The sequence below is a fragment of the Pygocentrus nattereri genome, chromosome 3 (assembly GCF_015220715.1).
Source record: "Pygocentrus nattereri isolate fPygNat1 chromosome 3, fPygNat1.pri, whole genome shotgun sequence".
Taxonomy (NCBI): Eukaryota; Metazoa; Chordata; class Actinopteri; order Characiformes; family Serrasalmidae; genus Pygocentrus; species Pygocentrus nattereri.
In genome coordinates, this window is record NC_051213.1 from 2,214,904 (window position 1) to 2,226,007 (window position 11,104).

An 11,104-nucleotide genomic window follows, 5' to 3' on the forward strand; every position below is an offset into this window, starting at 1 on the left:
GTGGATGATGGTGAGAAGCACGTTAATAATTTGGTATTGTTGTTTTCCTGGTTTCCCAAAAGCCATCATACCATGATGGACCTTTTCTAGAAAAATGTCCAAAGTGATTTATTCCCTCATGTGAATTCTGTGATGTTTATCTGAAGCATTTATCACAATAGACACTAGATGCAGAACAGACACAGTCAGTGTGCCATATGCTGATCTTTGTTCAGGGATGGTTTTGGGAAATCAGATGCAGATCAGTGAGCACAGGATCATGCTGGTTATACAAGCCTGTGTCACAGGGGGACATGTTAAAAGCCCACTCTGTTCGTTTTGTCTTTGTCTGAACAGCTTGTGTTTCCAGGGATGGTTGATCAGGGCCTCTCTCTTTAGTATGAGGAGGAAAAATGCCCCATGACTTGTCCTGCTTGGTCTAACGTGAGCAAATTGTGTATGACTAGGATAAACATCTAACAGTACCCATTCGAATTGTTTCCATTATTGCCATTTTCGTCCTTTTATTCACTATCAAAGTTTGATTTTTCTATTGTTTTGTTAAATATCTGTCGTCCCATGTGACCAAAAGACTGAATGCAAACTTTGGCCCAGTCCCATTTCTTCTTTTTAGCCTTACCCCTTCTTTTTCGGGTGTCACCCTCACCCCTCTGAACTGAGCTACAGGGCAGTGGTTGAGATCTTCCTCTGAAATGAGCCCCTCTAATAAAAGAGCATCACTTCATTAACAGCTACTAGCGCCGCTCTGTAGGCGACCCTGCCCGTCTGCAGGGACAGCAGAGGAGGGGAAAGTTCAGCTCCTCACTGCTGGGCTTTAGTTACATTTAGGGATCAGACGCCTTCAAAGAGGGGGGCAGTTATTTATTATCACCCCCCCCGTAATTCTTCAGTGATATGAAGCTGAAGTCAAAGATTCTCCAGGTTCTTGAGAACTTTCCCGGTCCACCTTAAATGGAGCAGCAGGCACATTCTGGCACTTCAGGGGTCAGAACCGCTGGACTATTTAAGGTGGAACGGGAAAGTTAGCCAGCTAGCTACTGAGACGTTAGCATGTTATTAGTGATTTTTATACTTGTTATGAAGAAAAACGACCAAAATAAACCGAAACCACATTAAGCTAAGATAAAACAGTGGGTGTCGTAATTTTTTAACTGAGAAAATTCCCACGTTTGTGGGTTTCTTTGGTCTCTTGTTCTCCGTCTCGCTGTTTTTTCTCTTTTCTCATCTCTCTCTGTTTGGAGTCTATGAGAAACCTCCGTTTGGAGGGTCATGTAGCCCCAACACTTCACCCCACCCCTCTATCTCAACAAGAATCAGGACACACACCCCTAGACATGAACGCTCAAAACAGAGGGCTGAGGGCTCAGTGGTAGGGGCGAGGGGTGAAATGGGACTGGGCCCAACTTTTTAGCCATATGCTTTAATCAATTGGGGGGAAAAAAAACATTCTACAGATTTGTGCTCAGAGCTCAGACCTAACGAACTGTAACATTCCACTTATGGACACTAATGAGCTAATGTCACTAATTAAGGGCCGTCTGCATACGTCTGTCCCGCTAGAGGTAAAGCACAAGCCGTAAAAAGACTGCTAAAATTAAAGGAAAGAATCTTTTAGTCTATTAAAACAATCAGTTGGGTTCCCCAGTCTTTAAGGGCTTTTATCATTATTGACCAGAGGCCCATCTAATATAGATAGCATCATCAGGACTTGATAGCACCAATCACAGATGCTGGAGCCACTTCGGTATAAGATTTAAAAACTCCATGCGAGCAGCTCTTTGTGAAAATGTGCACTGGGACTAGGAGCAGGCAAGGCAGCGAGGACGTAATATCACAATGCGTACGAGACACTCAATACAGACTGCGATGTTTCGGAGGGTTTATATGTTGGCATCAATACAGCCAATGACTAAAATGCTATCAAAACTGGGGTTCCGCTGTCGCTGACCTCATGAAGTTGGCCTGACAGTCAATTCGCTGTTCTTAGTTTAAGAATCCATGCGTTTTTCCACTATTTGTATGGTACCATGACACTCTTCAGGACTGTAGAGCCTATATGGGAATTGTGTGCTTGTGCTTTTGGGACAGATCCACGTAAAATCTCTGTACAGCATTCATTAGTACATAATTATTATTATTATTTTTAAAATAATTTCAGATCTAATGGCCCCTCACATACATTAAATATGGATTCACATACATACTAGTACACATATATACTCACATGTTAACAACCACCTGTAATACCATAGCAACAGTCCAGCAACAGCTTAGCATCCACCTGGGATAACAGCAATAGCCACACCCTAACAACCATCTGGGATACCATAGCAATGACCAAGCAGCACCTTAGCAAACACCTGCGATGCCGTAGCAATGGTCTAGGAACACCTTAGCAGCCAGCTGGGACACCAGAGCAAAGGCCTAGCAACACCTTAGCTGCCACATGGGATGCCATTGCAATGGTCTAGCATCACCTTAGCAACCACCTGGGATGCCATAGCAATGGCCTAGCAACACCTTAGCACACCACCTGGGATACCATAACAATGGCCTAGCAACACATTAGCACCACCTGGGATGCCATAGCAATGGTCTAGCAACACCTTAGCAACCACCTGGGACAACATAACAGTTGCCTAGCAACACCTAAGAAACCATCTGGGATACCACAGCAGGAGTCCAGCAAGACCCAAGAAAATGCCTGGGATACCATAAAAATGGAAAAACTGTTCACTTCCCCCTTTTCACTTTCCCGAAAATGACGCCCCCACATTCCCTCTGCAGTCTGTATTTTCTTACAGTCTTTCTTTTTCCCAGTACTATCCAGCTGCAGACCCCAGTACTGCACTTCAGGCCCTCGCTATCAGCTCCCTACAAGTACGCCTCTAGTGGTTCATTTCAGAATTGCAGTTACACTTTTCTGCCTTTAAGAGAATTTTAACATGACTCTTTGTTTTAGTCTGCAGGCCTAGGGGCTTGGGTTCATACACCTGTGGCCGTGGAAGTGACCGGAACACCTGAATTCAATGACTTGGATGGGTGAGTGAATACTTTTGGAAATACAGTGTATCTGGAGCTGAGACTGCGAGGCTGAAAACGTGGCACTGTGTGTCTGCAGCTGGACCCTTCTTGTTTTTCCGCCTACCAATTTTTTTTACCAATTTTGAAAATGAACAAAAAAGAGAAAAAAAACCTGAACGGAAAAGTCTGAAATTCAAAAAACACCCAAATATCGCAAAAAGAGTTTTTACACTAAAACGTGGTGAAAAAGTTAGAATATCGCTAAACCTGAAATGTGAAAAAGGGCGATGGAAAAAGCATCTCGGATGAAACGGTTGGCCCTGCAGGCGGTCTGACTGGCGCAGAGCTTTTTGAAGCTCGACTGAAGAACGACTGCGCGACGAGCTCCAGAACTGTCTGGTGCGTTTTCATTCCCAGGTGTGAGCTGGACGTTATTTCAGGCCTGCATCTTATAAATGCTCATGACATAGTGGCTCTAGTCTCTGTGGCGGGTTCTTTCAAAGCATTTTTAAGCGGCACAATTCTAACAATTTTTATTTTTCCCTTAAAATATTTGTGTGGTTTTATGTATCAAAACTAACGAATAATTTCATAATTAACAGGCTGTTTTTGTGACTGTGCCTTTAAAACCGATGCATGTAAATGAGCTCGGTTCTGATTGGCTGTACTTCAATCAAAAAGCAGTCCAGGCTGAAGCGCTCCTTATAGCTTCAGCATGAACTGCTGCAGGTGCTGGTTTTTGTGACGTCACAGACATGGTGAAGTCAAAAGAGACCGTTTAGCTTCCATGGCCGGACCAGATGGATTGAGGAGTGAACGGTGTGCGTTAATATTGTTTCATCATTCCTTCCAACACCTGCATTTCCGAAAGCGCCGAAAGTTCGGGTACGTGTTCCGAGACACGATTTTCAGTGTTTTTTGCCACGTCGTTTTTACGGAGAGCTGGACAGTTTGACAGGACCGAGGTGGCCCTCCTTTAAGGTGATCTGATGTGGAATGACCTAGATCTATCTCCTGCTAGGCTGCCGTGGAGAGATAATAGCGGTGTTGCCGACCTGTTTAGAAGGGAAACACAGGAGCCGCTTGCTGAAACATCATCGGGACCCAATTTAAAGTCTTCCATTTATAGCCGAACGTGGCTTCAAACTTTTTTTTTTTTTTTTTACAAAAAGTGCTTCGCTCAGCAGTTTTCCAGAGTAGAACGAGGTTTATCTCCACACTCACTCCTCAATCATATTATTGCTGATATCTGTTCAGGTCGTTATTGCTTTGAGAACGCGGCCGCTGCACTAACAGGCCACGCGCTGTAGTCTCTACTAAACACACACATACACGCATATATAAAAACGCCCGCCGTCCGTGGGTCTGCAGTGGGAGAGAACAGAGATGGGCAGGGTTGGATCTCTATGTACACATTTCATTTACAGCGATGTGCGTTTAATATAGTCCTTTTTAAAAGTTGTAATTGAAAGTATGAAAATATGTTGGCGGAGATATTTTTGTATTTGTGCAAATACCCAAAATGCAGCGCTGCTCTTCACACACTTCAGATTCCACTTCGTTAATCACCCACTCTCATCGAGTGCCTTGTCACAGAGCAAGTAGGAGTACGTTTAATCCTGCAGTCACCCCTGACGCTGTTGCACTCCCTGAACCCCCATCAGGGCTTCTAGCTTACAGCCCCGGCGCGGCAGCTTCGCCGGCTCTGAGCTCGGCTCCGGAACCAAGCAGGAGGGAACACGGTGGCTGAAACCACAGTCACAACAAACGGGAGTGTACCTGGCGTACCGGAACGGGAAGGGACACAGGAACAGAGTTCACTACTGCTAGCAATTCTGGGTCCGTCTCGGTCAGCGGTTCCCATCCTTTTGCAGCTCATGGTCCACACAACTGACCACAAAAGCTTTCATGGCCCACAAGATAATTTAATCTTGGCTCAATCCTCACACCCTCGCAGAGGTTCTCCTTTGGAGTCAGTGGTTCTTCCTCAAGGTCTTAGGGATTTTCTCTTTGGAGTCTTGGTTCCTCTCAGTGGTTCTTCCTCGTGGTCTTAGGGATTTTCTCTTTGGAGTCTTGGTTCCTCTCAGTGGTTCTTCCTCGTGGTCTTAGGGATTTTTTCTTTGGAGTCTTGGTTCCTCTCAGTGGTTCTTCCTCGTGGTCTTAGGGATTTTTTCTTTGGAGTCTTGGTTCCTCTCAGTGGTTCTTCCTCGTGGTCTTAGGGATTTTCTCTTTGCAGTCTTGGTTCCTCTCAGTGGTTCTTCCTCGTGGTCTTAGGGATTTTCTCTTTGCAGTCTTGGTTCCTCTCAGTGGTTCTTCCTCGTGCTCTTAGGAAGTTTCTCTTTGGAGTCTTTGTTCCTCTCAGTGGTTCTTCCTCCTGCTCTTAGGGAGTTTCTCCTTTGAGTCTTGGTTCCTGTCAGTGGTTCTTACTCATGTTCTTAGGCAGGTTCTTCTTGTTAGTCTTGGTTCCTGTCAGTGGTTGTTCCTCATGGTCTTAGGGAGTTTCTCCTTTTGAGTCTTGGTTCCTGTCAGTGGTTCCTCCTCATGCTCATAGGGAGGTTCTTCTTGTAAGTCTTGGTTCCACTTGGTGATGGTTGTTCATGCTTTACAAAGTTTCTTGTTTTTAAGTCCGGTTCCTCTCAGTGGTTCCTCCTCATGCTCTTACAGACTCCGTGATGCTGATTAAGGGGCTGAACACAGGCTGCAGTGGAACAATGGCTGAGGAAAGTTGCATATCAACGAAATCAAATTGAATTGTTTGATGATTATGTAATTGTTCTATGCGCTGCTGATGGATAACCGTTGTCAATGCTACTTCAGTTAGCCTGCTTTAGAACATTGCAGAGAATTAGATCAGACAGTTGGTGGGCTGTGCTGCTAGCATCCCACCATCAGCACACGCTGCTCTCTGATTTACTCAGTGCTGTTGGAGCTCACTGCCGTACGGAGGTGGCAGGTTCCTCACTCTCCCCTGCATGGTGATAGGAAACTGCCAAAAACCTACGGACCAGCCGTGGGCTGAGCTGCTCTGCTAGAGCCGATTGCAGACGTTTGTGAACGGGTTTGTTGAGGATCCAGATTTAGAGCTGTTGGGCTGTGCATAATGTCTTCTACCGAGACTAACACCTGTACCTCACAGCCCTGGGTACCGAGGGACACTGTGTTCTGTCTGTATTTGCACACATACAAACGAGCACTTTTAGTGAGGTGCATGCGCTTTAATACGTTGTAGTTTTCTGATTTGTGTAAAGTCTGTGCACGCTGGCATTTCTCAAACACGTCTGAAAGGAAGGGACAGCGTTTTCAGAAGTCCCATTCTGAGCTTGTGCTCAACCCATAAAGATCTGTACAGTCTGTGGCCCAGTCCGCTGACCGGTCTGCCCACGTGCATAGCTTGGCCAACACGGAAAAACAATGCCCAAAGCAGGTTTGATTTGGGGTTTGTTTTTGCCCTTTTCGAGGTACACTAAGAAATATCTCCACGCTTCGTTTGTCAGGTAATGACTCGCTGTGCTCAACGTTTTGAGTATTAATGGCCATTTTTATCAGGTGTTAACACTTCTTTCTCAAATAATAATAATAATAATAATAATAATAATAATAATAATAATAATATACTATTGACAGTAGATTTGACACAATTACATATCAGTGCTGTCAGAACAAAACCTCATTTTTCAAAAACGCCTGCTGGTCTTTACGTTGTGTGGAAATTTCATGATGAATGGACCAAAATAAACGGCCCAAAACGACTTTGCCGTCTGGTTCCATTGACTTACATTATAAGTAAAGCAGGTTTTCTCCTTCTCCTGTGAAGTTACCCTTTCGGAGATACGAGGTTTTTGTTCCGACAGCAGTGCTAGGATATTTAAATACTATTTATAATCATTATTTAATGACAACAACAATAATAATAATAATAATTAACTTGTATAGCACCTTTCTAAAACTCAACGAGTGCTCGACTTCGTTTTTGCCAGCATCTCTACACAGACATTATTATTATTGTTATTATTACTATTAAGAGTAGTAGTAGTATTAGTATTAGTCAACTAATTCTAAAACTACTCTTTAAATGTCCCGCATAGTTTTGTTAAATTTGCGGTCAAATTACAATTTAAATAGTAGATTTGTTGATTTTCTAATGAATCCGTTATGAACGGAGTCATTGAAATAAAATATTGATTTCCATTGATCAATTTAAATGTGTTATCAATTAAACTGTTCAAGTAGCAGATTCCCTTAATTCTTGTGTCAAGTAGTTGATAATTTACAGTGTGCATTTTTTAATTCCTGTAGAATGTTTATATTAGTTTTAAATCTGTTTTTAAACCAGCAGATTCATTATTCCTTCCTTTCTCGTACAACTGCAGGTAGTAATTAGAAGGTTTGTGTATAAATTAAATCAAACGATGCCCTCCTACCTGCTGTGAAACCTGGCTGGTCAGATGCGCCTAAATACTGTGAACTAGTTCAGCTGCTTTTTACCACATTGAGAAATTCTTGTAGGTCGATCTGATGAGCCAGTTTTTACAGTGCATGAGGTTTGTGATGTGTTGCCTGCCTGAAGGTGAGAATGGAGAAGCAGCTGGACTCGGACTCTCGGTCACTCACAGCAGCCTCGTTCTGGCCCTGAGCTCTGAAGGTTAAAGGGGCAGTAGAAGTGCACGGCTCCCAAATCAGATCCTGAAGGCTCTGTGGTTTTGGTCAGGTAGGTTACAGCAGTGCAGATACCGACACTCAGAGTTTTACACCATTAGCAGACAGTCCGGCTCCCTCGCTCTCGCTCTGCCTGTTCGGAGGGGTCGCCGGGCCCCGTGTGCCTCTAACGCAATTCTCTGCTTGGTCGCCCAGACGCACACACACACATCTGAGTGGTGTTTGTGTAGGTAGTGCAGTTCTAAAGGGGAATTTTTCATGTGTCAATTAACCCTGTGTACCGTGTACGTGTGTGCACCTCCAGTGAGTCCCTGTGGGCATTTTGACTCCGCAGTGCTAGTCAGTTGTGCCAAAATTGAAAACAAAAAAAAAGAAAGAAAGAAAGAAAGAAAGAAATGGAAAAACTGAAAAAAAACCTTATTTTTTATACCTTTTACCTCTCTAGAAATGAATACTCCACACGAATCATAACTTAATCTATGCGAAATATTTACACGATTCAAAACTAAACTAGCTTTATGAAAAAAAAAAAAAAAAAAAAAGGAGGAAAGAAAGATTCAAGTTTTCCGTGCAGGATTAAAAAAAGTCTCTCTGGCCTTTTCATCTTTTTCGACAGAGCGAATGAACTGTGCAGCATCTCTTCCACTCATCTCTCGCACTCGTTTCTTTCTTACCCACACATTACACTCACTCACTCGCTCATGTGCACAGTTCCCAGCCTCTCTTTTATGGCACTTTGCATTGTTATGCATTGTTTTCTCTTTTAAATATCCAGTGTCTCCAGGAACAAAACATTAAACCAACAAGTATCAAAATAGGGTCTAAAGGGTAGAGGGGCTATATCTCGGACTCCCTGCGGTAGGACCTTTGCTCCAGGCTCCGCTGGGGGTTCTGCAAGTGCCGTTCGAAGTCGTGCCGCTGCGTGGTTCTCTCGGGACTGACGCTCAGCGCCCTCTCTCGCTCTCCTCCGTCCTCCTCCTCTTCCTCGCGGCTGAGAAAGGCCAGCTCGTTCTCATAGCAGAAAGAGTTGGCGGCGGGTGCTGCCAGGTACTTGCTTTCCAGTATGTCCTTGGCGCTGCAGCGTGGCGTGGAGGGCACCTCGTAGGTCTTGTGAAAGTGGGAGTAGTCCACTTTATACTCGTTCTTCTCCTCGAAAAGCACCGGCTCGAAGCGGTGGCCCCACAGGATCTCGCTGGCGAGGTAGGAGCTTCGCGCCTGAGCGGTCATTGCTGTGGCCTCCACCATGCCTTCGAGGATCACCACGATCTCAAAGTCGGCCGTCTCGAGGTCCTGCTTGCCGATCTCGAAGAGAGGGCTTTCCTCGTCGATCTCATGCAAGATGGTCAGCGGCGACACCAAGAATATCCTGTCCAGGCCCTTATCAAAACCAACGTTGATGTCCAGCTGGTCCAGTGGGATGTATTCTCCCTCCACGGTCACTCTGGGCTTAATCAGCTGGGCACGGACGTGCGCCTCCACAATGTGGCTCTTGCGCAAGTTCCCGACGCGCCACATAAGACACAACTTGCCATCCCGCATTGCTATGACGGCATTGTGGGAGAACAAGAGGGTCTGTGCCCTCTTTTTGGGACGGGCCATCTTGGCCATGATGGCGCCGATCATGAAGCAGTCGATGATGCTGCCCACGATGGACTGGAAGACTACCAGGAAGACGGCTAGCGGGCATTCCTCCGTCACGCAGCGGAAGCCATAGCCGATGGTGGTCTGAGTCTCTATGGAGAACAGGAAGGCGGCGATGAAGCCGTTGACCTGCAGGACGCAGGGAGTGAAGTTGTCGTCGCCTGCCGGGTTGTCCAGGTCACCGTGGAGAAGCGCGATAACCCAGAAGGCCAGGCCGAAGGCCAGCCAGGACACTACGAAGACTAGCGTGAAGACGATCAGCATGTAGCGCCAGCGGATGTCCACGCAGGTGGTGAAGATGTCAGCCAGGTAACGTTGAGGCTTCTGGTCCATGTTGGCGAACTGGACGTTACATTGGCCGTTCTTCTTCACGAAGCGGCTGCGCCCCTTCCTCCTCGTGTGGATCTTGCCGTTGCCATAGCCGTTCATTCCCCCGCCGTGCATGGTGGTCAGGCGCAGGGCGTCTTCGTCCGACGACACGATGCTGTAGCGGCTGATCCTACCCACGCTCATCTTCACAACCAACGTGTTGATCTTTCTCTGTCTCGCTTACACTACAGGATCAGCTGCAGTCAATCCTCAGGACTTGAGTGGCGTTGAAATTTTCTTCCCCCTTCACTGACTCCCCCTCTCTGCAGAGCTGCAGTGGTTCAGTCCTGGGGGGTCAGTGGAGGGGTCCGGCTGGAGCACTCTTTGGAGCAGCCCAGTAAGCAGAGGTTGTAGGGGGACTTCAGAAACTCCAGGACCCTAGTGGAAAAGAGAGATAGATAGATAAAGAGTTGACATCAGTACAACATTTAAACCTGAATGAACTGTAAGTCATGTAGTCAGGAAGAAGCACCATCAGTGCAGCAACAGCTAAGACATCATCATTTCATCAAGAGATAAGAGACAGCAGTGTGTTTATTAAAGGACTTGTTCCTGAACATAACTGTCCTGTAAGTGACTGTCAATGAGTTCAGTCTAAATGCGTGTGGTAACAGTGTGTGCAGTAGGTGATCATTGGCAGATTTAGTCTAAATATAATCCAGCCAAAGGTTTGGAAGCAGCAGGAACACAGTAGAAACAAATGTGAACATTATAAGAACATAAAATAATTTTATTTAATCAAGAGAAAGTGATTTGCTTATTAACATAGAATAAAAGTGCTTGTTCCTAAACACATGCAGTAGTCGTGGGTGGTACGTCATGTTAATAATCTTAGCCTAAATGCGAGTGGTAACAGCATGTGTGGTAATATGTGATGATTGTTACTAAGTTTGGTCTAAAAGTGAGCATTATGGGGGTCCTGGGTGGTCCAGGATCTCTAATTAACGTCTTGGACCCCCTGAATGTGTCAAATTCAATATTCCGGGAGGTCCTGAAAATAAACGTATTATGGCATCACTCACACAGTGGTCAGAGATAAGATGAGCTACTTATTCTTATTTCCCATTCCACCTTAAATGATGTGGCAGTTAGATTCAGACGTCTGTTCAGGAGCTAGTTTGTAACTGCTGCACTATTTAAGGCGGAGAGGAAATTCCAATAGGAAGCTGACATCAGCCTTGAGAGATTATCAAATTCAGTGTGATGTGCTGCTCCTAACACGACTGACAGACAGCGCTCCACTGAGGTTATTACTGTTTTCACCATTTTCATACACGAATTACGTGACGATGGACAGCAGTGGCAAGAACGGCAGGCATGAAACAGCTAGTTAAGGAGGATGAGTACATATCTGAGCAGGTGTGCTGGCATCGTCTGGCATCGTCTGCAGCATTTTTTGACTGTGTTTGTCACA

General features: G+C 45.4%; 1 protein-coding gene across 2 annotated transcripts in view; it reads right to left on the minus strand.

The window, feature by feature from the left end:
- Positions 1-1,280: 1,280 nt before the first annotated feature.
- Positions 1,281-11,104, minus strand: part of kcnj12a (potassium inwardly rectifying channel subfamily J member 12a) — a 28,689-nt gene continuing 18,865 nt past the window's right edge. For both annotated transcript variants that reach the window (XM_017686476.2, XM_017686477.2), the window contains exon 2: positions 1,281-10,068. In XM_017686476.2, the coding sequence (XP_017541965.1) occupies positions 8,518-9,834 (1,317 nt within the window). In that variant the 5' untranslated portion in view covers positions 9,835-10,068 and the 3' untranslated portion in view covers positions 1,281-8,517. The remainder of the gene's footprint in view (positions 10,069-11,104) is intronic.